General features: G+C 40.9%; 1 protein-coding gene across 1 annotated transcript in view; it reads left to right on the forward strand.

The window, feature by feature from the left end:
* The window catches only part of CARD11 (caspase recruitment domain family member 11), a 49564-nt gene that overhangs the window by 16203 nt on the left and 6456 nt on the right, over window positions 1-26905 (forward strand). Inside the window, exons 3-19 of the mRNA XM_037385699.1 lie at window positions 8099-8311; window positions 8934-9071; window positions 9711-10036; window positions 11305-11484; window positions 13436-13588; window positions 13682-13807; window positions 14291-14488; window positions 14984-15163; window positions 16195-16249; window positions 17471-17586; window positions 18766-18869; window positions 21575-21627; window positions 22424-22556; window positions 23117-23318; window positions 24176-24302; window positions 25395-25635; window positions 26045-26141. Of these exons, the coding sequence (XP_037241596.1) occupies window positions 8099-8311; window positions 8934-9071; window positions 9711-10036; window positions 11305-11484; window positions 13436-13588; window positions 13682-13807; window positions 14291-14488; window positions 14984-15163; window positions 16195-16249; window positions 17471-17586; window positions 18766-18869; window positions 21575-21627; window positions 22424-22556; window positions 23117-23318; window positions 24176-24302; window positions 25395-25635; window positions 26045-26141 (2642 nt within the window). The remainder of the gene's footprint in view (window positions 1-8098; window positions 8312-8933; window positions 9072-9710; window positions 10037-11304; window positions 11485-13435; window positions 13589-13681; window positions 13808-14290; window positions 14489-14983; window positions 15164-16194; window positions 16250-17470; window positions 17587-18765; window positions 18870-21574; window positions 21628-22423; window positions 22557-23116; window positions 23319-24175; window positions 24303-25394; window positions 25636-26044; window positions 26142-26905) is intronic.

The raw sequence follows: 26905 nt of genomic DNA on the forward strand, positions 1-26905 counted from the left end.
TGCATTGTCCTTTGTTTGGAGATGAGAGTATCACCTACAAAGGATCATCACCTGATTGCATGGAAGATGTTTTTCTCTGTTTTCTGTAATTTTTTAAACTCAAGTAACATAACAGTCTGTAGAAAGTTTCAATTTTTAAAATAAACGGACCAAGTACCATTTTTATGTGACACAGCTACACTTCTTTCTCTTTTCATTTTATGTGACTCATAGTATTAATCGAAGTGAGGTGTTGGTAACACCAATGAGATCCAGGCTACCTGCGCAAGGGTTATGAGTTTCATATGTGTGTCTCAGCTAATGAATCTTTGTCCTTAGCAGGTTTTTATGTAGCTGAATCTATGCAAATCCCTTACAAACATTGGCTCTCCGTACCAAGGAATGTGCTGAGTTTGGTAATGTGAGCACGCATTTACTGGGCCCTAACCTATGGTCAACAAATCCATTTGCATGTTTGGGCAACTTTAATTTTTAATTCAGACTCCTCCTAATCACACAGGACTATACGCTTGCCCCTGGTTGTGCCTCCTCCTCCTGAGTGAGAATCTCATTATCAATTGTAAAACCAGAATGAGTCAGTCTCAAGAAAAAATTAACCTGGGACCTGGTAATAACTTCTGAAGCATTTGTTGGACCAGCATTCTCATGAGCCCTCAGCAGCCTGAGGATGACAGCTTCTTTTTTTAGATCGTGGCTTTTAGCACACATTAGTTGAAAGGAAATGCTCATGTCAGTAGCTAATGCTGCACTCGAGAGAAAAAAAGACCAGCTATTTAAACATATTTGTACTACGCTAGTACAGTGATTTCTGTTGTCCTCATCATCATGCGTAACAGGATGGAGAATGTGTAGATTAAAGCATTTATTAAATGTCAGGCTTTCAGCTCTCCACTGCTACTTTGCAAATCCTTTAAAATAGATGCACTAAATTCCTGTGGTAAATTATTTATTTAAATTATTGTGCCATTATCTTGATTTGCACGCTGAGAACTAACACTAATTTCTAATGTGGCAGGATCTGTGGCAAGGCCTTCCCTATCTATCCCTTCATTTGCTTTACACCCCACATTCCTTCCCTTTGCTTTTACTAGGGCCTTTCTTGTTCTCATGTCTACCTCACTTCTGTTCTTCACTTTGATTTTGTTGAGCTCCCCTTTCTGTAACTTTTTTTCCTTTTTTTATGTTTCCTTTTCCCTTGACCTCACCATTTTTCATCCCCCAAATCTCATCTCCCTCTCTCTCTCTCTCTCCTCGTCAGTTTTTTTCCTCCATCTCTAATTGCTCACCTCTTCCATTTCTCACTTATTTTCACATGTATTATCATTTAGTAATAGTAGTAGTAACAGTTTCTGAAATCTGGCTATCAGATTCTTAAACAATATGGACAAACAGAATAATAGCCATCTAATCACCAGTGTAGATGTTGCCATCTGAAGGGGCAGATCTCTCCCCATTGACCCTAGAGGGAAGCTAAGCGACTAGTAGTGGCTAGACACCCATCTTTAGGAGGCGTTCTAAGGTAGAAGTATAAAATGGTGGAATGAAGCGTTGAGCAGACCATGTTCCATTTGCTAGAGAGGAACTAGATTTCAAAGTTAAACTAGATGCCTAATTCAAATTGGTGAGATTAATTCACCTTCTAAATTTGCTTCTCTGTCAGTAGTGTTTAGATGGTATGTTACTGACGAAGCTAGAAGCATCTTCACTCTATGTAGAAAATAGTGGTGTGTAGAAAAATGACAGTCATCAAAACATAATTTAATCTATTTGTAGAGGAGGATTTTTAGATTTTCTTTGTTTATTATTGGTAATATATGTTCTCCAACCAAATCTGATTGGACATTGCATGTTCGAGGCAGCACAGTCTGCTGTTGGTTTGCTATTGAGACAAAACAAGTTATTTCCTTCCTGTGTGATAAGATGATAAGAACTCTTAAGTTCTAAAGCTGGCAGACTTACAGAAGGTGTAGACTAGATAGTCTCACTAGATGGAGTGCAAAAAGGGAAAGCACAGACCTCGGCCTTTTATGAAACATCATTACAGGATCCTAATAGGTATTACTGCACTGATTGAGGTCGTTTGCAACCATATTTCATTGGTCAAAACAATATTCTTAATGTGTAAATAGTTTTTTCCTCCAGAAAGTGATAAGTATTTAATAGAATTTCATATGTGATTTCAAAAGCAGATAAAAGCTAACAGTGCTAAGTGTAGTATTCAGTGCAAGGAATGTTCAGCTCTTAAGCAATATTATCCTGCAATATTGAAAAACTTGCGTACCTTTGCATACAATGTTTTCTGGTTTAGGTGATGCTAAGCAAACCGTTGGGTGTACTGACTAACAATACTGATAATTGATCCATGCTTTATGTATGCGTTACCCTTTCTTTTTTTCTGAGATGGAGTTTTATATGGATCCGTTTATAGGAGAGTAAATAAAGGCAAAGGAAGAGATAATTAAAGAGAGTTCCTAGCGTATTAATTCTTCTGGCCCTCTTCTGTTAGGACAGAAATAGTGATTAGAGAGAGACAAATCTCTGATTCATTCTGTTGCTTTCTCTTTTCCTAGAGCAGAGATACTGAGTAAGAGTAATGTGATAGAATTCTTCATTCCTTTTTCTCATTGTTGAGCTAATAGTTATGAAAATGAGGGGAATTTTCTTTCTCTCTTCTGCTTGTACAAGGAAGATGAATATGCCTCCAGAACTCTTTGAACCAGTTAGGGAGTTCATTTTGGTTGCTTCCGTCCCTCTTCTGTTCAGAAAATGGGAGCAGTATTTATGACTATGGGTATGATCTGGCATCACTGGAGCTCTAGCTTTACCTCATGGAAGCCTTGCAAGTCTGCTAGTGTTTTAGGGGGGGGGGGGGGGGGGGGGGGGGAGGGGTTGTAGGTTGTGTGTAACAGGAAGATTGAATCCGTGAAATTGAACAGAATACTTCTGTGCAAAAATAATCCTATTTTGTGTTTAAAGCTTCCTGCTCTTCTATTACTTTGGTATCTCTTATTCTATATTTTTCTTTTATATTTTGTTGAAACTGTGGCTTTCAGTAAGCTGGTTGAATCTTTTATATAAAGAGGGGGTTCTGATATATACAAATGGCTCTTTCTATATACAGCCAGCGTGACCTAAAACAGAAATACAGACCAGTCCATCCAGCAGTGCTGCTGGCTTCAGAAAGTATTCTAAGGCCTGAAAATCTGAAGTAATGAAACTGCACTAATTATAAATGTTTTTCTAGGGCTTTCCCGTCTTGGTGGTTCCAAGTACTTTGCAGTCACTAGTTAACAAGTCCTACCTTGTCGTACAAATGCTTCTTACCGGCCTTGTTTTCAGGTGGGGACACTGAGGTAGAAAGAATGAATATAAAGAGCAAATTCTTACAGGCAGATGAGAACTCTGTATCCTCTCCTTTGGGAGACCAGATTTAAGCACCTTTATGGAAAAAAATTGCACGTATAGGTAAGCAATTTTATTCTTCTTATTCAATGTGTAAGCCTTTTGAAAGTGGTTCTCAATACCACAGAACACCCAGCAGTGCAGCCAACATAATTGGAAACTGCTGGCATTCAGCGTTTCAGAAAGCCAGGAGTGCAAGTAGAGCTCTCCTGTCCTTAAGCAAAGGAATATAATTTCCTTATCGCACTTTAAACTGTGTCTTTCCTCTAAAATTAAAAATAGCTCTAAATCCCATTGTGGTTTTGTGGTTCTTTGACTTTATAAATCTGTATATATCCATACAAGCAGCTTTTGAGAAAATCATCCTGTTGTTATACTTCACCATGTGAGGTGCTATTCAGACTCGAGGGAGAAAAGTTATTGCCCCATGAAATATAGAGAAATGCACAGAAAGCAGATGTAATACAATGCCCTCAAAATCTTGAGGATAATTATATATGCAGTTTTAAAGTGCTATTTTCATCTTTATTTTTGTTTTAAAGTGTGATAATGTATATGTAATCCTTTCCTGGTTTATATACACGTATTTAGTATTTAACATAGACTTCCGTTCTTATTAACTTGTAATTTGCACAAACATTTTGTGTGTTGTGGTTTCTTTTTAAATACTCCCAGTCTGTGAACATCTGTGACAAATGCAGAAGTCCAAAACATTAAAATAGATCACTGCTTCCAAAATAAACTTCCTCTTGCTTCTCAGCATGAGGAAAGCACCATTTTTTCCTATTTCACAAAAAGGGTATCAAGAAATCAGAAAACCTAGCTGAAGCCTGCATTTGCAGTCTGTTACATGGCGATTTCTCAGTATCGACAGGCTAACAAGAATTCAGAGCAAGGGGATGCAAATAATTAAATGGCTGAAGGTTTAATTTCTGCACCATCATGAAATGAATCACAAAAAAATGAAGCTTTAGATGTGACCTGATGATGAGCGCTCTATAGAACCCCTGGTTCTGAAGCCTGCAGGCTTTATTCCCTTGATCAGTGGAGAGTGTCACTGACATATGAAAGTGTGGAGTCTGAGTGAGAACAGAGAACAGATTTAACGGCAAGGTGATCTGTTCAGTTGAAAAATATAACAAAAAAAATAGCAAACACATAGAAAGATTCATTTGTGTGTGACAGCCAGGAGAAGGATAGTCCCTGAGAGAGAAAAGGAGATGAGGGGAGTACAGTGTTTCTTTTAATGAAAAAAGGGATTCTCTCTTTTTATTTGTCTGCATCTACAGAGGCCTTTGAAATAGATGGGACTAGCTAAGATTATTACTGGATTACTATCTCCTGCAGTTAAAAGCTGATTTGTATACTAACTGCTGAAAGGAGCAGCAGGAGAGCAATTTTTTAACTGCCGTGGTGATTCTTACTTCTTTTTGGTTAATGTCTGTTAACGTCAGCCCAAGTCTGGGACTTCACACCTGTGATTTGTAATGGGCATCGTAGTATTTCTATGACATATCACAACTTCTGAATGTGTTAGGTTACAACTCCAGAAGTGTTGGGATCAGAAACTAGATAATGGGAATAAAGATCAGATTAAATAAGTGATTACACATTTGAAAATATTTTAAATCTGTCATTTTTAATTTTATAAGCGAAAACTTTTCTGCAGTGTCATCCACAGGAAGGAAGGACAGAAACAGGGAATAAGGCCTTTTAAATAACTAGAAAATGCATGTGCTTGCTGCTGAAAATCCTTTAAAATGAAAGCCACTAATACAATACCTTTATTGGCTTCCCACTGAGTTTCAGTTGTCACATCTGTTTTTTGACCAGCACAACAAAATTTCAACCAATCACAAGCATTTTATTTCCTAATTATATTAAATACTAAATCAAAGACATATTTGCTCACTCAGAAGGGTGCTGTACTAATATCTGCGGTCTGTTGCTACTATCTCTGGAACAGCTCCGCAAGGCAGTGGAGTCACGTGGGGGGTTAAACTCTTAGACCAGTCTGGCCAAAGAAACCCAACAGAGGCAACACCACAAGCTCTAGGAAAGAGAGGAGTGCTCCCCACGACACAGCAGTGATCCCTGAGACACTGCGTCAGGACACAGCTTAGCTGTGCTTCTGGTACGGCATTTCCAAGGTGGAAATCCAAAGAAAGCAAAAGGAGGATTCTGAAATTCCTACGTGGCAGTGAAGGACCACTGCATTAGATGTTGTTCCTAAGGCCTTGCTCCTGATCATAGACTGTGTTTAACAGGAGTTTGGTACCAGATATCTCCTTTCAAAATTCTTAGCCACTCAGGCAATATACTTACTACTTTCCCATTAAACATTATGTCCCCAAAAAACCAGTATGGATGTATTATGCCCATACACGAGGGACTATCTGATGAAGGTATTTTTAATGTCAGATGAAAAGATGTATTCTTGTTGAGAATTACGCTGATGAGTAAACTCTTCTTTAAATCATTTAGTGGAGAAATCCCTTACGAACGTCCTGAGGGAACTGCTGACAGTGTGTAATAATTTCTGGTTCGGTTCTGCAGCAGATTACAAGATGTCTTGCATTTTATGAAATTTGGTAAAGTGCTTCTTTTGGGTTCTGAGGTCCATCTGTGAGCTTCCTGGTATGCTCCCCAAAATTAAAGGGGCTGCAACACACCTTTATTTGATGCAATAGATAGCTGTGGCTGCAAGATGACTAAAGGTTCTGTGTGACCTTCTGCTTTACTGCCTTCTACTCCCAGAAGTTCAGCTTCTCCAATTATGTAGTGTTTGTTGAATTCACCTCTGAAGTGAAATACAGCTATTTTCAGAATGGAGAGTAAGGTTCATGAGAATGTATGTGTACTTCAGATGAAGCTATTTCACCTTTAGCATTCCTCCCACTGCTACCTACTTTATATACCTTCCTCTATTGTTTTGCCTTTATACTGTTCATTACCGCAGTCTCTTCTTCACCACACGTAAATACTGGCATTTGACAAGAATTTCATCCAGTTTGTGAGGAATTCATAAGATCAGAGAGATTTCCCATACCTACAGTCATGCCCCCATGGTTCTCGATCCCACTGAGCAGACTTGGTCTTCCTTGCCCTCTGACGACTGTTGTCTCTCCCGACCCATTTAATAGCAGTCATTGGAGTAATGATGTCTGCATGCAAGCAGCAGGGCAAATGCTAAATAAGTGGTTCCTAAGATGTGAAACTACAAAGAAAAGAACTCTGGGAAAGCTACTGGAGTACAGGAGATGAACAAAACCCCTGGCAGTACTCCCCTAGCCTGTCCAGAGTACGACGAACCTACCCAAACTTTTCTCATAGAGACTGAAACCCAGCCAAAGATTTTGGACAATTTGGGAAGGCCTTTGAAAGCATCAAGCAAAGAGCACATATTTTTGTAGGACTATTCTGTATTTCATTATGACAGAACACTGACGAACACATTATTTAGCAAACCAAAAGGAGGAGTTAACAGCCCCTGGCTATACAGGTTCATAGCTGGTTTTGCCCAGCAATGTTCAGTGTAACACAGGCTGCATTACAGTTCCTAAAGTTGGAAGTTGAGGAAATTGCAATGCAATGGAGAGAACTCTCCTGGTCTGTGTTGCTTTTGAGGTCTTTAGTTACTGATTACCAGCAAAGGCTCATAAAGTCCAGCTCTCATCTCATATGACCTAAGAACTACACATTTTTCTTATGCCAAGGTCTCTGATGGGGTAAATAACTCTTGAAATCGAAGCTTATCTTCCTTGCGCTACCTGGATGACAAGATCTTGAGAGCTAGAGTGCAAAAGTAAGACTTGTTTCAAAGGTTAACATCTATTACAGAATTAAGACAGGAAGATTTTTGCAAAGTTTCTTTACTCTTAACTATAGTACAAGTTTTCTCACCTCGTTGTTGCCTGCCTTGTAACCTTTTCTAATGAGGTGGTTGCAAATTAGGACTTGGCAGGAAATTGCTTAGCAAGCACTCAGAAATCATATGATAGTATTTGCATGAGTCAAGAACATTTCCAGACTTCAGAAATATAATGCTCATACTTATTCGCTCATGTGGAGAAAGGCAGATTCCTAACTGCCAGGTACTTGCCTCGATGTCCACACATCAGTCAATCCGTACACAGCGCAGAAGGCAGACATACCTACCAGCTTGCTTAGGAGTTAACTATTCTTGTGGTGCAGCCATTTACATGCGTTGGCTCATCACATATATGCAGGTTAAAATGCAGGTTCAAACTGGTACAGCTGAGAGGAACGAAGGAGGTGAGAACAAAAGCCTTAGTTGCCTGCAGCAAGTTATTTTTTATTTCTTTTTTCTTTGCTCTGAGCTCTGCATGTTTGTACCCTTTCTTGCATTGCACCGTGTCCTTTACTATTGCTTCTATTATGAAGAGGGATCCTCTACCTTGTAGAGACCTTCATGGAGTTAGCTGAGCTACAGATTCATCACTGGAGAGCAATACGCAATAGTTCATAGGCTCAAGATAGCGTTTCTCTGAACTGTCACTTTCCAGATGAGCTGTGGACAGGCTGCACTTCAGTTCAAACAGTTTCAATATAGGGCAAATTCAGCATTAGTCAGAAGTGATTCTAAGCTCATCCTATGTGACATGGAAGCACAAAAGGTAACAGGATAGAAACTGTCCTATTTGATGTTCATTTGCCAACTGTTTCCCTTGTTAAGGAGGAGAGCCAGAGATGGATGACTGCCTGGAGACACTGAAAGATGAGGAGGAAGCTTTGTGGGAGAACGTAGAATGCAACCGGCACATGCTGAGCCGGTACATCAATCCAGCCAAACTGACCCCCTACTTACGGCAGTGCAAAGTAATCGATGAGCAAGATGAGGATGAGGTGCTTAACTCACTTATGCTGCCCTCCAAAATCAACCGAGCAGGTAACGATTTCATGATAGGCTACATCTGCACCCCTATCTGAATAGTATTATTTTGCTGAGCCAGGAGGGAGCCTGTATCAAATCACAGATTATCAAATGGAAACCCTGTATCTCATTTAGAGGAGATTCAATGTAAAGGGGGGAATCTGCGGCTGCTATTTTGATAAAAATGACTCTTCCCAGTGCTGGGCTCATGGGGTTCATATTCCCATCAAAGGCCTGGCAAGTATTTCAGTTAACACAAGCAGCAGCCACTGCCATTCCAAGAATAGGTTTTCAGCTGTCTTGCCGTGCTTCATGATTTGTCACTGAAGGGTCTGCCATCCCAGTGTTTCAGCACTGCCTGGTAAAGGCTGCACTGAATAACGCGTCTTTTGAAATTTCTGTTCCAGAGACCAATTTGCCTGCACTCCTTCAGAATAATGATCAGCACAAACATAAAGAATACGTGGCATTACTTTATGAGTTCAGCTGAACTCAATTAATCAGCCAGATTTTCCACAGTGCGTTGCTGTGGCAGAGACGAACCTTAAGCAGATTTGACTTCAGGGGTAGAGCACTTGCTTACGCTGCTCATAGTGCTGGAATGTCACCTCTCTCTCTCTCTGTTCTCTGTACTTAGGCCGACTGCTGGACATTCTCCACACCAAGGGCCAAAGGGGCTATGTAGTTTTCTTAGAAAGCCTCGAGTTTTACTACCCAGAACTCTACAAACTGGTGACAGGGAAAGAACCTACACGGAGATTTTCCACTATTGTTGGTGAGTAGAATCAATCCCAAAGGAGCCTGTTGAAGTAAAGACTATCTTGAAGACTGGGTTTGATTTTTCAGGCAAGAAATGGAGAAAAAAAAAGCTAATCTTGTAGCAGCATTCTGCAGTTTTTCAGTCCCCTTCAATGCAAAACGTGCCAGCGACAGGTAATGTATAAAGAAGAGGAACATCTCAGTTGTCTGAATGAAGCTGAAGAGCTTCAAATTGAAAGATAGGCATTACAAGAAATCTCAAGAGAAGCAGCATTGGAACGGTGGACTAAACCACACTGATGACCTATACATGTACAGCAAATTTGAAGCATTGAGATTAATTGCACTTGTACAGATTTATTTTACAAAGTTTGTGCTATTTCAACAGGCCTCTCAGCTCAGCTGAAACAAGACAAATGTAAAGGCTTCATATTCTATCCAGACAAGCTGTATGCACATATATTGTGATTCTGGTAATAGCGTGCTGTGTAATATTTGTACTGCTGCCAGTTAGATATACAAATGTATATGTATTAGTGCATATTCTGCACTTCTGTACATATTCTGGGACATTTGTTTCTTACCCAGTTCTGCTGACCCTACTTAGCATAAAGTTACTTCATTAGACATTGATAAGCTGTTCAAACATTTTCAGTGGAGGAGGGACATGAAGGCCTTACCCATTTCCTAATGAATGAGATCATTAAGCTTCAGCAGCAAGTAAAGACAAAAGATGTGCAGCGCTGTGAACTCTTGGCTAAGTCCCGACAGTTGGAGGATGAGCGAAAGCAGCTTAAACTGAACAAGATAGAGCTGCTGACCTTCCAGGAGAGATACAACAAGATGAAGGAGGAGAGGAACAACTACAATGACGAGCTGGTCAAGGTGAAAGATGAGAACTACAACCTGGCCATGAGATATGCCCAGCTGAGCGACGAGAAGAGCATGGCTGTGATAAGGAGCCGAGACCTCCAGTTAGAGGTGAGAGAAATGCTCTGGGCTGCTTTCATCAGGAGCACCAATGGAAGATGCCAGTGGTTTCTGGCAAAATGAGACCTTCTCTGACAGTAAAAGGTGTAGAGCTCTCATTTGCTTTGCTTATTCAGATGATTAGAGGCATCACTGTAGAGAAATGCCAACTGCAGTGATGTGTATTAATGACAGATAATTTACATACTTGTAATGGATTAACAGAGCATAAGATACATCAAAACAAAACTTTAAAAACATAATTGTTTGCTAAAACCATAATGTTAGCTTTCCAGGCTCCGTAATACCTTGGGGCAGTTATCCAGGTTTGCACTACAGCTGCTGGTGGTTTATTCAAAAAGTCTCACATAGAGCACTGGAACAGCTGGAGGCCATTTAGGAGACAGAAATGCTTCAAGTGCTGTAAAATGTGTGTGTCACAGATGAGATGGAGTAAACAACTACCCATAGTGGATCTGGATACTGGGGTTTATTTCTGAACCAATGATATCAGATATTTTGCTCCACTTCTTTTCACACAGTCATTTGCTCACTCTGCCACCTCGGCACTGCATTCCCCTGGGCTCAGCCTCCCTTCCCTGCAGGAAGATCGCTGCTGGACAGGAGGGCTGGGCAGAAGGTCACACCGCTTCGTGCTGTGCAGCTGCTCACAGCCGCCAGTTGCAGACATTACTGGCCAAGATCCCTGCGTATCCCCTGGCCTGTATCTCTGTGCATCTCTCTGATCCCCAGGATGTTCCTCCATTCAAATTTTCCCTCCAGCCACAATCATCACCACCTTCTTCCCAAGCCCCCTTTTGCCTGAAATTATTTTTTCTTTTTGGGATCCTCTCTTTTCCATCTAGAACTCAAAGCCCTTACTTTCCTCCATTCAAATAATCTGTGTGCAAGAGCACAATGTGTGGTAGCCTCCTAAATGTTAGTTCTGTTTCGTATCTTTTATTTTTTGGAGGATTGAGGATGTGCTGCTTTTTTTTAATCCAGATGTTACCAAAATTTACAACCAGCCCATACCAGTTGTAGCTAGCAAACAGCAGGCTGCTGCTGGAGAGTTCAGCAGTTCAATTACGGACATTCAACACACACGCGCATACACCTAATTAGCTGCTGCCTGTTAGCATTCACAGTGTAAGCTACTTTTTCCACCTATGACAGTACGTTTTCACCTGAAAGTGAGAGTGTTTTCAGAACAGTAAATATCAGAGCTAGGACTTCTTTCCTTTCTCTTCCTCTTTTTCACTGCGCCCTGGCTGCTCTAGATTGACCAGCTGAAGCATCACTTGAACAAAGTAGAAGAGGAATGCAAGCTGGAGAGGAACCAGTCTTTGAAGCTGAAAAATGATATTGAAAACCGACCCAAAAAGGAACAGGTTCTGGAGCTGGAGCGGGAAAATGAGATGATGAAGACTAAAATACAGGAGTTACAGTCCATCATTCAGGTATAAAAGCAGATTGTTTTATTTAAAATTCCAGCCATATTGGCTTACATCTCCTGCTTACCCGAATGACGGATTCAGCGGGCTTCAACCACTCCTTGCCTCCAGGCACCCCCACACTCTCCTCCCATACTGTCTCCCATAGCCCACACCTCCTCACAGCCTGCCTTGGTGGCTACCCCTCAGGATCTGAGTGTCTGGAGGAGGCTGTGAGAGTGGGACAGAGAAGCAGCAGGTGGTGACAGCTCCCATGTGTTCAGTAAGGGACAGGGAAACTGGTGACTATGGACAAGTGGAGGTGGCATGGTCTCTGCAACCACTCCTCACCTTAAACGCCAGACAAATCAAACACTGCTGTTATAATGCTGGGAAGCATTGGGTGAAACCTCTGCCTGCAAAACTACAATAAGCATAAGTGTAAAGTCTGGAAAAACAGAAGGTTGCTTATATAGGTCCCAGCTGTCCATGGTACTCCTTGGACAAACATGCATGAGGAGGAGTTCTAAAAAAAAGAAATAAAATAAATCATCCAATAAATCAAGCTGTACATGAGAGATTGTCTTTTTCAAGGTGCAGAGTGCAGCTGTTTAATTGCTGAGCATTCAGCTCCATATTTTAGCCCTGCTGTGGTTCTTTGTACCAGTCTGTCACTACAAAGCTGTGTTAAATAGCCAGCCCAGAAACTTCTGACAGTGGCTCTGGGTACCCTCTTTTAGGCTATTGTCATATCTGTACCAGAAGGGTTTAATGAAGTAGAGGGTAATAAAGGTTTCAGTACTTGGGTGGTCACTGGTTAGTAGAACACCCTGCAGAACGCTGCTGTAACTTGCACAGGGATCTTAACTAACCTTTGTTTGGGCAGATAGAGCAAAGGATGATATGCAGCAAATTTAGCACTGTGTTACTCTGTGAAGAGCTTAGCCAAATATTAGGATATATGTGAGAGTGCTTAGCACTTTGCTGGAAAAGGCTTTTGTGACATTTTAAAATGACACTTAAAAAATTATCAATAGAATGCATTTCAGAAATGGCTGTAGCCTCTAGCAGTGCCTAACAATTCTTAGTTCTAACACAAATCCAATTCAAAGGTTGAAACAGGGTGTAGCATAGAAGGTTATAGGAGTTCTGGTCCATGTAGAATCTCTTGTATTAATTGAAATGTTCTTGTAGCACCTAAAGAAATAAATAATCCTGAAATACCTAAAAAGAGGATTGAAATTCCCTAAGTGGAAGTATAAATAAACGAAAGGCAGTTTGTTTTAGAAATACTTAGGTGTACTTAGGAATACTGGGTAACTAAAAGGTCACCAAAATCTCCAACCTAGTCTAGGTATTTTAAAAATAAATATGCATATTACTTGCTCACTTTTTATGCCTTTTTCATCTTCCATTTATGGTTAATTTTGGATGGAAATTTATTTGTTAGAACCTGCCCTGGTGCTCTTGTCAATTTTAAATCTGAAAGAAAAAGTATTGCTGGACACTACAGAAAGTGAAGCAGTGATACAAGCTACTCCAGGCATGTTTAATATTCTCTGAGCACAGCCCTGCAAAGCCTATGCACACTTTAAAAATTCCCCTGAATGTTTTCTTAGGCCCTGCTCTTTGGCAAAGGGTGATTTTTGTGCTCAGGGAGGGCTGATTAATAGAGAAGAGTTTTGAATGCAGGGCTTGGAGTGAAGAATTGTCACTGCATCCAAAATGGATCAAATTATAGCCAGTACAATAAAACAGTAAAACAGTTCCTTCATCAGAATATTCTGACAGCAAGACAGCCTTCACTCGTCTTTTCTATTTTAAAATATGAACAAATGTCCATCTCTTCTCCTGCTTTCCCATTGCAATACTACGCTCATTTTCTATTCCTCTTGCTTGTTTCTGTCTTTGTTACTTTTCTCCCTGCAATGCTATTTTCTCTTTCCCTGGCCTGTCTCTTAAAAATGTCTTTCCTCAGGCTGACAAGCGCAGTTTGCCAGATTCAGACAAGGCCATTTTGGACATTCTGGAACATGACCGTAAGGAGGCACTAGAAGATCGTCATGAGTTGGTCAACAAGATCTTTAATCTCCAAGAGGAGATTCGTCAAGTGGAAGACTTGAGAGACAAGGTAAGAAATGGAAGGATAGAAAGATGGAATGTCTCAGGCTAGTGCCCAAAAGCCCTCTGAGAGCAGTGGTGGTTAACAGTGTGTCATTTCCAGTATCTTGAAGAGAAAGAAGATTTGGAGTTAAAGTGTTCAACACTAGGAAAAGACTGTGAGATGTACAAGCACCGTATGAACACTGTGATGATACAGCTAGAAGAGGTGGAAAAGGAGCGAGACCAGGTATCTAACAGTTAAAATGGGGAAAATTAGTAGCAGAAGCCTGTATCTCATATGTGTCACTTTGGGGAATTGTGGGTAATTGGACCCAAAATACCATTAAAAAACAAACAGTAACAAGAAATTGCTATTTGTTGGAATTTGCACTACAGTAATTAAACATAGGATAATATTGGGTTGTTTCCACAGCGTAGCATCTGGCAGGCAGGACGAAGATTTTAACAGCTACTGCAGGCTTTATATTAGTGTCAAGTCATCCGGTTTGCACTCTGGAGTGCCACCAACCAAGAGGGAGCTGGAAATGAACCACCCTATCATCATAATTTTTGATGGTACTACTGTGGCACATCCTGGCCCTAACTGCTGTGCTAATTGGTGAATGGTTACCAGTTCTGAAGTCCCCGTTCCAAACACCTTACAAACAAAACCAGCAGGAGAAGGTGTCTGGTGCCCAGGTGCAGAAGAGATTTCTTCTCTCCACTGCAGGCGTTCCGCTCACGTGATGAGGCTCAGACACAGTATTCGCATTGTCTGATTGAAAAAGATAAATACAGGAAGCAGATTCGAGAGCTGGAGGAGAGAAATGATGAACTCCGAATTGAGGTGGTTCGGAAAGAAGCCTGCATTGTTAACCTGGAGTGCAAACTCCGACGGCTCTCTAAGGACAATAACTTTCACGACCAGGTAGGGCTGAGGAAGACCGATGTGAGTTCTTTTTTTGAGACTTGCTTTTAAAAACATTTTGGTGTGGAAGGGAGAAGGGGCTTTTTTAATTCCCTCCATGAATTAACTGGGGGAAAAAAAACTTCTACTACTAAATGTCAATGCTGTGAGTTCTTCAGTACAGTGGGGTTCAAGTTGTCTATGCCAAGCACATAGCTTCTCGAAGGCTGGCATTGCACATCTTGATTTTAAATGGAGGAAAAGGGAATGCAGAAAGAAATTAATTTCTATACTGGGTTAGAAACTGCACATACTTTTGAGGAACGTGCCCCAGTGAACAGAAATCCCTACAAATGTCCATCTAAATTACTGATTTGGATCTGGAGCCATATTCTGTGTGAGCTTCTGAAGCACTGGAATCACAGAAAGTTCAATCAGATTACTTTAAAGGAGGACTGTAATGAGGAGTTATACCAACCTGGTCTCAGAAGTAAAGTGTTTCCTTCTGATCTTTAGAGTTTGCCACGGAATCTACCCATTACCATCATCTCCCAGACCTTTGGGAGTCCTAGCCCAAAAGCCAATGGTCAAGAAGCAGATGACTCCTCCACTTCTGAAGAGTCTCCAGAAGACAGCAAATTCTTCTTGCCTGATCAAGCTCGACTCAAGAGGAGAGTGAATCTAAAGGGAATCCAGGTGTGTCTTAGTATGAGGCTGGAATGCTGTAGTGCAGGGACTGTTAGAACTGAGAGACATAACACGTATGGTGGTGATGCCTCTGAAAGTGCTGTGCTGTGAAGATAAGAATACATTTGTGTATGGTAGTGGGCTGTCAGTTTTTGCCTTGTGCTGATTTGCATCTTGAGGAGCAGATACAATAGGGCTTCACAGATCATTTTCTACCCCTTCTTCTCATTTTGTGTATTCTCCTTGCTTCTGCTTCATTCACATTCTTGGAGTGTTGCCAATAAATTGATTCTTTGCCTTCTTAACAGTAGTGAAAAAAAAATTACATAATGCCTGAAGTCCAGCACACAAGTAGCTGAAGGTGGAAAATGAAGAATTGGTGGAAAAGCTCACTTCGTGTGGAAGGAATAATAGAAAGAAAGGGACACAATCTAGAGGAAAATTAACTGCCTAATTCAGAATTAAATTATGGCAATTTCTGCTCACTTAAAAGTAAGGGGTAGCATGAGTTAGGTCCATGATTTCCCCGACTAGCTGCATTCATCCAGCTATTATCTGATGCTATATTCACGAATTGTAAAAAAATATACAATCTAACATTTGGGATTTTGAAGTTCTCTTTCTTTTCACCTGCATTTGAATTCACCCTGCCCTTCATAACCTTTCTGAGCTCTGGCTGTCATTATTACTTAGGCAATAGAGCTGCATTTTTTACATTGCACGCTCCAAAAGGATGCCTGTTGTATTAACAGCTGCCTGAAACCAGTCCCAAGGCACCCACTTCACCTTTTGTCTCTATTCCCTCAGCAGAAGCTGGAAATTGCAGTGCATTTGGCCCAGACTTTTAAATGTAGTTAGGTAGCTAACTTGTTCGCTGCAGTGCTATTTAGATACTTAAATATCTTCTAAATTTGGGGGCCTGGCATTTAAAGGAGGGCAAATATATGGACCACAAAAGTGGAGAAAGGGTAAAAATATGCGGTTTACAGTATGTGGCAAATATTCTGCATTTGTGCTGATTTTTGTCCTCTTTCTTTTAGATACATCCAAGAGCTAAATCCCCTGTCAGCATGAACAAAACATCAGAGTTTCAAGGTCAGAAAGAGCGTCCATGTCCTTATTCCTTTTCTGTTGCTTTGTCTCATTCACTTAATCTCTTTAAGTTGTTTTAACAAATATGCCAACCAGGGATATTCTTAACTAAGTCCAAGTGAGTAAAATAGACAGTTTCTCTCATAGTTAACAATGTCTTAATTTTGTACCTGTGTGTCCTCTCCATCCAAAAGTACCTCCACTGACACACAGTATTGCATCCCATAGCTGACCTAAATTTTCTGTCTACTCAATTCTACCTTTAGGTTACACAAATTTTGAAGTCATTGGTGTAACACATGTACGGAAAGTCATTATACTATTCTCTCCTTGTTGTCAGATAAATCCTTCAAGCTGAAAAACCCTAATCTAGTGATCGTCTAATGACTTCCTTTGTCTTTCAGCAAAAGGGAATTAATTTTAAATCTAAAGCATTGCAAAGGTTGAGGAGCACGGGTTTGGCCCACCCATCAGCAAGAAGCCAAGTTACAAAATTTGTTGCTCTGTACTCACATTTGATGTACTCTTAATTCCTTTTATTTATGTAACACTGTTCCTGAACCAAACACCGTTTAGCCGGCACTTCCTTTATGTGTTACATGCAGCAGCATGCTCACTGTTTTGCAAAAAATGATGGGAAACATGGTTCCTGCTGCAAGATATTTCATGTTAAACTGTATGTTTGGTATCAGGTAATGTGCAACATTAATACAAATTAGAGGTGCTGAGGAAAAGAAGGAGTCTACAAAGACATTCACGCTGTGTCACCTGGGGCTGCTGAGTGATCTCAAGCTTCTTGTAAATATTTTGTTGTAAAAAAAGCATAATTCAGTGAGCCAATCTTACTGCTGACTACCAGATTCAGATGATGAAGTTAAAACATAAATTAATAAAGCAATCCTTTAATTTGTCAAATAGTGTTCAGAGATCTAATAAAAATGTACAGACCAGAGCTGAAAGAAAAAGTTGGCAAGAGGCTCTCCAGAGTGGTGTGCATTTCTGTACTTTTTTGGGAAGCTGATGGGGAAGGAAAGAGAGCCAGAGGTGCAGGGCACAGCACACTTCCTGAAGCCTCCCTCCAGTGTAGGGTGGGAGAAATGAGATAAGCTGAAATGGCAAGATAACCAAAGTCTTGTTGCAAATCTGTGAAAGACTCTGTATTGAAAGCGATCTGACATAATTTCCTCTGGTGTCTGTATTTTTCTCTGTCGTCTGTGAGCGCAGCAGTCAGAGCACAGGATGAAGACGGGGCTGATGCCAGCAATGGCCGCACAGACACAAGTTCCTCTAATTCTGTTTCCATCAGTAACTCCATCAGCAGCTGTGAAGTCAGCAAGATTGTAAGGAGCCTTCAGATGTCCCTTGCTTGTCTACGACTGTGTCTCCTGATGTGGTTCAGAGCTTTCACAGCCCAGTATTAGCACTTCACTAGCATCCCAGCTGTGATCACATTCAAGGCCCTTGTCAGAGGCTCCCTTAATCCTTTTAACCAGCATTTTGTTAGAACCATGTTATTAGCCTTTTGCAAAATCACAGAATTGGTTTATGTTTATTTAAAGATATTTCAAAGGTATTTATGACCTCTCACTGTCTCCTTATGCCATTTCACGTTTACTGTTAGAAGGAAAAGATTTTCTTCAAAAGCTGCTTTGTAATTTATTTAAGAAAATTTGCAGGGTTTTTTGCAGTTCTCTAATGCTTTTCCTGTCTATAAGTAACAGTGAGTGAGAAAAGGGGTGCAGATCACAGCTGGAAATTTCTGCATACCATAGCCAAACCGTTTCTTCCCTGCTTGCTGTATCCCCATAATCTCCCAAGGTAGTTATTCCATTATATGTATGTGAGCAGACACAGCAGGACAAGCAGACAGAGAGAGTGCTCTTGCAGAGTGTTAATAACAAAGAACAAAACATCTTTTTATAAAACCGTGAAAAATGCTGCCCCCAGGAAATTAATACTATACCCAAGAATAGCCAGGAAAGAACTCCCTGCCACTTGTAATAAGCTTAGCTGGGTTAGGAATATTCTTCGGAATATCTGTTGGTTATTTAGATGACTTGTACTGTCTTCCCTCTAGTGCAATTCAGAGTTTAGTTTCTAGTGTACTAGGTTAATAATTTAATGTATGGAGATCTGTGGTTTTCTTTCTTATTCCTACTATTTATATATCTAAGTATCCATACATTCTGCTTTTCATCCTCTTCCTCCTATACGTCAGCTGTGCAACACATACACCACACATCAAGGGCAAGGTTAAAATTGTTTGATAAATCAGCCAGTCATGTGGTTACAGAAAAATGTACTGTGCCAGCACCAAGCTGTGCATACTGCTAAGATGCTGTAATATATGAATACGAATGCTCTTGTATGTAGCATTCTGCATATCTAGTCGCAATTTTTCTTACTGTTGTGTCTACTTCACGGTGCAGAGTACCACTGGCAACCTAGCAGGCTAATGCTTCTCTAAGAAATAATAACATGATTGAGATGGTTAACCTGTCACTTTTTTTTTTTTAAAGCAAACTCTGAGAAGTCGCAATGACAGTATCATGTCAACCACTCCTGAGCCTCCAGGAAATGATTCAATAGTCCGACGTTGCAAAGAGGACGCCCCTCATTGCAGGTAGGTAACCACGCTGGCGAAACATGCCTGGAAGCTCTTGTCACAAGGAGGAGGCAAAAAAGGGCTGTAGATGTGCTTGTCTCTGTCTCTAGTTGGAGAGCTTCTATTAGGCAGCAGGACTAACTTGCTAAACTTCTCAAGGCTGCAGTCTTTCATCCCTCATTTTGTCCAGAACACTCAGGAATCTCTGACAGTTCAGCTGGGATGAATGACACAGTGATACCACTGCAACAGCGACATTTTTTAATGTACATAATAAGCAGCAGTACTGAAATGACTAGGCACCAGTGCTACTGGAGAATGTGCTCTACCTTTGCGGACTGATATGGCTTCACTTTTTGCTTCTCAGCTCCATGCATTGGTGTCCCTGTCCTTTCCCCTTCTCTCAAAGCCCCTTCTTCTCTGTAAGCTGCCAAAATAGAGCACAGCTGCTTGAATATCTGTGAGGAATGGGGGGAAGAAGTGGATGAGGGAGGTGGATTTTGTCAGGCTTAGGGCTTTTTATCTCAGCATAACAATAAGGGGAAAGAGGTGCGTTGCCCTCAGCTTCACCTTCTGCTGCAGCTTCCAGTGCTGTTGGGTCATGGCCCTGCGGACTTCCCCTGTGAGTAAAATCAGATCAGCTGGTGAATGGGAAGTTGGTGGCAGGAAGGAATGAGACCTTGCCTGCCTCACAGTCCCCTAAATGACACGGAACCCCTTTCTAAAAGTTTTATAGCAATGCAATACTTGGACATACTGTTTTGGTGTTGATGTGAATAGCATCAGTGTTTGTGCCAGAAATATCAGAAGATATAAATAAATTCCCTCAAGGTCCCAAGCAGAAGCAGAAAAGAACAGAGCCCAGGCAAACCGATTTAGAAGAAAGCAATATATGTGGAGGGTTTAGATCTTTATTAGATCTATTTTTTGAGATCTAATCTTTATTAGAACTTTGTTTAGATTTTTAATGCTTTTCAAAACAAACTCCTCTTTGCAGACTGCCACGTTTGCCTCTCTCTGTGTAAAGCTTTGCAAGACAGCTTTCCATTGAAGGCATCCTCAGCTAGTTCTCCCACATAATTTTATGGGCTGCTGAGGATTTAGACAGTTTATTCTAGTGTCCCTTAGCTTCTCCTATGTTGTCCTCCAAGCCCCTTTTTGAAGTGTGTTGTGTTAATTCAAAATGGAGAAAGAGGGTTGTTCTATTAATGATTTGAATGTTTCATGTTTCAGGTGCTTAACTTGAAAAGCCTTTGGCATGCCTGAACATTTATATATTTGCAGTATATGACAGAATGCAGTAAAGATTATATGGATATTATTAATCCTGTAGATTTATTTCACTGTAGCTCTGACTAGATCCTGTTCCATACGTTAAGGCATTGGAAGACTGAGCTGTACTGAAATCTGAAAATTTTCCTCAGGTGATCTTTCCCACTGGCATGTGGAAGAAAAAGGTAACCTGGAGCAAGCTCTGAATGTGGCCTTACTTTGTTGAGTGAACTCAAGTCAAGTACCTCAAGAGCATACCCAAAAGTTCACTGTACTTTATAACTATTCTGCTAAGGTTTTTTAACTTGTTTGTGAACATAATCCAAAATAATTGCTATTTCATGCCAAGTTGCAGATTTCACAGTTCATCTGATCTTGATTTGTGTGAAAAAGAAGTGAGATCATAATTTAATGTAGGAAAAGGTGTATTATTTCCCTGCTTATGCATGGTGTAAAAATAGCTGATTCTCCCCGGACTGACTCCAAAAATTCACCCTTCAGCTGAAGCCAGATATGAGGAATATCAGCTCCACGGGAGACCTACAAATCATTCTGAATGGGAAAAACAACAAGCTGTTATTTAAACAGCTTTGCAACCAAAGGACATGCTTTAATGAAGTCCTAGTGAAGCAGACAGGTCACCCACTTGGCTGGACCCAACATCCCCAGTATCCCTTTAAGAGGAAAATTTTGGTGAATTTTAACTGTTTATGTTTAAGGCCTACCAATCTAGTCATCCTTAACAGGAAAGGTTGTGTCAGTGAGAGCTGGGCGGGGACCAGAGCGGTGGCCTGGCAGTTTCTGTGCAACAGCTTGGTACGCCTTGCCATTCTGTTACCGTAGGTGTCAGAGTAACCATGCGAGGTACCGTTAAACTGTTATAAAATGCTTCAAGTACCTTAAATCAAGCAGGCAAATTACTCCTTTACTGCTGCACCTCAGTCACTTCCCTTGCATTCACTCTGTCCCTCAGTGAGCTTCTGACATGTTTGATCTATCATGGAAAAAAACCCATGCTGCAGTATACATACAGCAGACATTATGCAACCATTTATCTCAGTGCTGAAGCAGGTGTGGTGTCACACATATGAGACAATCAGTCAGCAGCTTCCCTTCGTCTTCAGCAAAATCTTCATTCCCTCACTGCATTTAGCATTTCTTCCTTCTGAACCTTCTTGCTGCTTCACATGCTTCCCATGCTGGCTGACACATATTGTCTTCCTGCCATCTTCCTACATCTTCCCTGGGCCCTCAAGTATGTTACTTGCTTATTTTTTTGCAGCTGTGCCATTGTCTGATACAACACTTCCAACATCTTTCTTTTTCACAGAGAAAGTTCTTCCTCCAGAACTTAATGAAATCTGCTGAAGTTGGAAATCTGCTGAAAGCTGGAAAGTGAACAGCTTTCTCTCTCTCTCTTCTATTATCTCATGCTTTGTTTTTAATTCCAGCCTGGTTGAAGATGACAACGACAGCTTTGGATATGATGCTTTGGAGCTAGATGGTAAGCAAGAGGACATTGTGTATATAGTTTAACTATGCAATCTATGTGATTAGCTCACCAGCCACAGATTCTGTTAAATAATCAACTCCTGGTCTGAATAAGATGGGACACAGTCTGAGAAAAAAATCAAGTCAGTTTATCATAAGAAGAAAACAAAGGGTCAGCTGGTGGTGAGAACAAGAAAGTAGGTATTCCCGAAGAAGTACGTGGCAGAAGAATCAGACAATAGATGGAGGGTGCTTGGCTGAGGTTTGCAGGTTGGTAAGAAGACCTCCAGCCTCAAAATGAGGAAAGCATCAAATTTGCAGGGGAAAGAGTAAAGAAGACAGAGCCAGACTCTTCTCAGTGCTACCCAATGAAAGGAGAAGAGGCAATGGGCATGGACTAAAGAACAAGCAATTCCATTTAAACAGGGGGGAAAAAAAGCTTTTTTACTGTGAGTGGTCACTGGAACAGGGTTGTCCAGAGAGGTGAACTAGTCACCATCCTCGGAGATATTCAAAACCCAACTGAAAATATCCTGAGCAATCTCCTCTAGCCAATCCTCCTTTGAGTAAAGGGTTTGACTAGACAGTCTCCAGAGGTCCCTTCCAACTTGCTGTTCTGTAGGAGCGATCAGGTAGGTCCAGTAAGCAGGACTGACTTTCCTTGTCATGGCCTGTGAACATGAATCATGCCTCTGAATCAGGAATTTCCTCTTTCAGCTTTGGCTGGGATCAATCAAACATTCATTTTCTCCTTTTCCACTGTTTTCATTCTATCTAGGACTCATTTTCGTTCTTGTTACTCTTTCCAGACGACAGTCATGACAGGCAGTCACATGGAGCTCCTTCGGTGCACTCTTCCTCTTCTTCTCATCAGTCGGAAGGCCTGGATGCCTATGAGCTTGAGCATGTCAACTCCATATTCAGAAAGTTCTCCCTGGAAAGGTATTTGAGATGCCAGTTCATCTACCTTAGAGACTGAGGGAAAAGGCTATTATGGTAGAGGTCCTCCATTTATCTATTAGTTGCTGAAGATATCATGGCAGGAATATGATGTCACAGGTTATTTGACACAAATATCTCATAATACTGTGCTAAGTCTTTACTTCTCTATGTCAGCAGCAGTATAACATGTTATTTTGGAGCCCTTTCATATCCTGTAAACCAGTGGAGGTCATCCTAAAACTTCAAGGCAGACAAAATGTTCTAGAAGCTTAGATTTATCCTTGTGATCTTGTTATCTTGCTGCCACAGGTTGCTAGGTGAGGTATTATTTATTATACATCTGAGTTAGTCAGTCATGTCTGGGCACCTGAAGCTATCCAGGTGCTCTTCTCCAGAACTTAGGCAGTAATGAGAAGGATTTCTTTTAGAGTCCTTAGATCCTAGTGCTTTGATAACACCTAAAGTTTATTTATATGTCTCATTTATCATGCATGCATTTAACTCTGTAGCGGTAGCTAAAAGCTGGGATAACTAACTGTTACTTCCTTCCATGAACACAGACCATTTCGTCCCTCTGTCACATCTGTTGGTCGCATTAGAAACTCCTGCCATACTATCCAGCGCGTAACACTGAATGGAGACAGTCTCAATTCAGAAATCACTCTGGTTGGAGGTAATGACAAAGGCAGCTTTATTAGCTCTGTCAAGACAGGATCACTTGCAGAGAAAGCAGGCCTTCGGGAGGGACACCAAATCCTACTGGTGAGCAGAAAATAATCAACAGTATTGGATATCTGTCTACCTGCATGCACACACACTCACCACAATACTTTCCTTTGTTTCTTCTTTCATCTCTTATTAATGACAAAGTATTATGACTCATCCAGAAGAAAATCTGCTATTAACTATGAAAATAGAGAAAATAGTATTTACGGTCATTCAACACACAGAGACACTTTTGCACTTCACGGTAGTTCTGTATGGAAGAGATCAGAGCAACTGATGCTTTCTTTAATGCTGTGTTGTGTAGTACAGCCCCTCTGAAAAGACTAGAATGAGATTTGCTGTCAACTTCCTAGTACTTGCCTGCCTGAAAGGAAGTTGATGCTACTCAGCTTAGCATGATGCCTCCTAAACCATTCTTTAGAGTGGCCTGTCTTGGGACTGGACATGTTATGAGCAAAAATGGATACAGGTGGGATGTGAATGGGAAGAAGGGGCTGCACAGCTGCATAAGTGTCCCTGGCATCACATAAGCAGGAGTGAGACGGTGCTTCTGCTGAGTTGCTTCTTGCTTAGTTTTCTCTCCATTGCCAATGTTCCCAAACCATTTTCCTGTTAAAATGTCTCCAAGGGGGGAAAAAAAAACCCTACAATTTCTATTCCTGCACTACTTACTGCTGAGAAGCCTGTGATTGTCAAAGAGCTGCAGTTCTGTTGACTGCTAGCATTCATAATTTGAGAGAAAAGAAATTAAATAATTAGAATGTAATCTGCATCCTGATAGCAAAGTATCTTCATTGTTTAATCAGAAGAAGATTATGCTGCTTTAAAAAAAATGGTATAATTGACTCAGAGATTGAACCTGCACTGGAGAGTAATATTTCTTTCATGTCTAGTTGGAGGGCTGCATTAAAGGGGAAAATCAGAGTGTTCCGTTGGATACTTGCACAAAGGAAGAAGTTCACTGGACAATTCAGAGGTGCAGTGGTCCAGTGACACTCCAGTATAAATCAAATCATGAAGGTAAGACCAAAAGTATTTCTCATCTCAAATAGGCCCAAGTCTATTATACTAACTCATCTGGATGAGAATGACAGAACCAGAATATCCTTTGTATTGGTATAAATCTGAAGCATGCCCCTGATGTTAATTATAGCTGCTTTGTGTAACTGCTCCAGCTTTTAGCTTTGCAACTGAGAACAAAAAAAAGCCCATATGCTTGTCACTACAGGACTCTGAAGGATTTGCATGGTGGGCCAATATCAAGCTGATTTTTATGTACAGTTTTCTGTAATACAGCGTGGTGAGCTGAATCATCTTTATCCAGCTGAAGTCAATTTAGCATTTACCTGATGGAGTTGCCCTGTTTATTACCTTTGTGGCTTTATCTTATCTTTAACAGCTAGAGTTCATGTGTGGTGAGCAGAGTTTGATTTTAGTGTTCATGGCCTGTAATGATAATTTCAGGTTATGGATCAAAAATTACATTCCAAAATCCATTTTTTACTGGTGTATATAAATTTGCAGGGTTTTTGGTTTTTTTTTAATGCTGGTTAGAGAATTTCAGCTGCATAGATCACACAGGAAGTGATGTCTTTGATTTTCTTTGATGTTTTCAAAGGTAGGAAAGACTATTGCAATTTTTTTTGAGCACCACTTAAACTGCAGATAAAGCATGTTATAGATAGTGGGAGTGCCAATTAAAGCTAATAATAAAGGGAATAGCTTGTCATTAAAACTGGTGGCAGAACTCAGGCTGTACTTACAGGACAGAGCTATAGCTGTGTCTGCACCTTTGCTGCAAAGTTCTGTCTTTCACAGGTTATGTGTGGAGTACTGAAGGAGTTACCTAAAATAGCATTATAATGAGAATATTCTCACCGATTCTGATACCAGCAGCATAAGCTTTTTCTGAATCAGTGTTCCATTAGTGTCTTTAAGGTGTAGGCCCGTAACCTTGTAACTAGTGTAACTAGCACTCTGGAAGTGTAAACCCTCTTGGAGGAGTCTCAGGAATGTGTGCCATGTGCTTCTCCCAGAGGGTGCCCAGGAACGCAGCAGTACTGAGGCCTGGCCAGCAGCAATCATGCTTCACCCCCTCCTTCCCTGCTGCAGGTTACCGGAAACTGCTCTCAGAACTGGAAGAAGGGCTGATCACATCAGGGGACTCATTTCATATCCGCTTGAACCTGAACATCTCCAGCCAGCTGGACTGCTGTTCCCTGTCAGTGAAATGTGATGAGATTGTTCATATTCTTGACACCATGTACCAGGGAAGGTGTGAGTGGCTGTGTGCCAGAGTTGATCCATTTACTGACAGGGACCTGGAAATGGGGACCATTCCCAGCTACAGCAGGTGAGTGTAGTGCTGAGTGACCACGACGGAGAGCCGTGGTTCTGTAAACGGGGAAATTAATAACTGCTGTAAGAAAAGAGGTATATGTCTTAATTTTTTAGTTAAGGCCTGGTGATGTTAAACTTTATAAGCTATAAAGCTTTACAAAGGAGACTCCAGATGTTACCTGAAAGAATAACGTGGCCTTCTCAAAATGTATCGTAGGAAAATATGCCATGGAGATTCTTTAATCCTGAACTCACTGCAGTCCTGCTCATTATTTTGTTCCTGCATTTACTGTGTGGTTCAGTCAGTCCTCACTGCTATTCCTATTTAATCTTTTCTGTAGGCTCAGACCCACTGCAACCCAGCTTTCTTCTGAGTGGTTTCAAAGATATCTTGATCTATGTGATTCCACCCTTTCTTTCAGAGCCCAGCAACTTCTTTTGGTGAAGCTGCAGCGGTTGATGCACAGAGGAAGCAAAGATGAGACAGAAAGCTCATATAACACTCTTCGGGCACTCCGGGTAAGTATCTACAAACAAGGTCTTTTTAACACCCAAAACTCCAATGCTACTTGTTGTTCATTACATTAATTTTACAGAAAGTCCTGTTTACGCTCTATGTATGTTTTGATTGTGCCAGGCAATGGGTACCTTATGTTTGCTTTAAATTACATTCTCCCTGGCAATGGACCTAGCACTATTAATCCTTCCAGCTATGAGGGAGTGTACTTTAAAGTCTAATATCTGTTCTGTGTCTTAGTTAGTCCCTTTCATTCTTCTCTGCCTGTAAGTCTCAAATGCATCTTCATATCCACATGAGGAAGAAGCTGTGTGCTTGGAGTTAATAATCAAAATAATTTCTCTCCTACTGTGAATAAGCATCTAATCCACAGAGCTATCATTGTCCCGTGTTAGAAAGACCTGTCTCTTCCAACCTACATGCTATGGAGAGAAGTGGGATTTTCAGGTCTTCACAAACAACAGCCCTGCCAATTTCTCCTTTTCCCTCAGGGAAAGTAATTTGATTTTTCTTTGTTTAGACCCAAGGATTCCATCTTTACATAATTACAAACTAACTTCCTGGTCTGTTAGTTACCATAAGTATTTTTAGAGCCTGGGAGACATATGCTTCTAACATTTGCAGAGACACTATAGCCAGTGTTTTTACTCAATTTCAATCAAGGTTAAGTGTCATGCATTCCTTCTGTGCTACTGTCCCCGCTGATCAAAGGGACAGAGATCACTGGCAGAGATGCTAGTGAAAGAAAAAGCTTTGCATACTATTT

This window comes from Falco rusticolus, chromosome 4 (genome assembly GCF_015220075.1).
Source record: "Falco rusticolus isolate bFalRus1 chromosome 4, bFalRus1.pri, whole genome shotgun sequence".
Classification (NCBI taxonomy): Eukaryota; Metazoa; Chordata; class Aves; order Falconiformes; family Falconidae; genus Falco; species Falco rusticolus.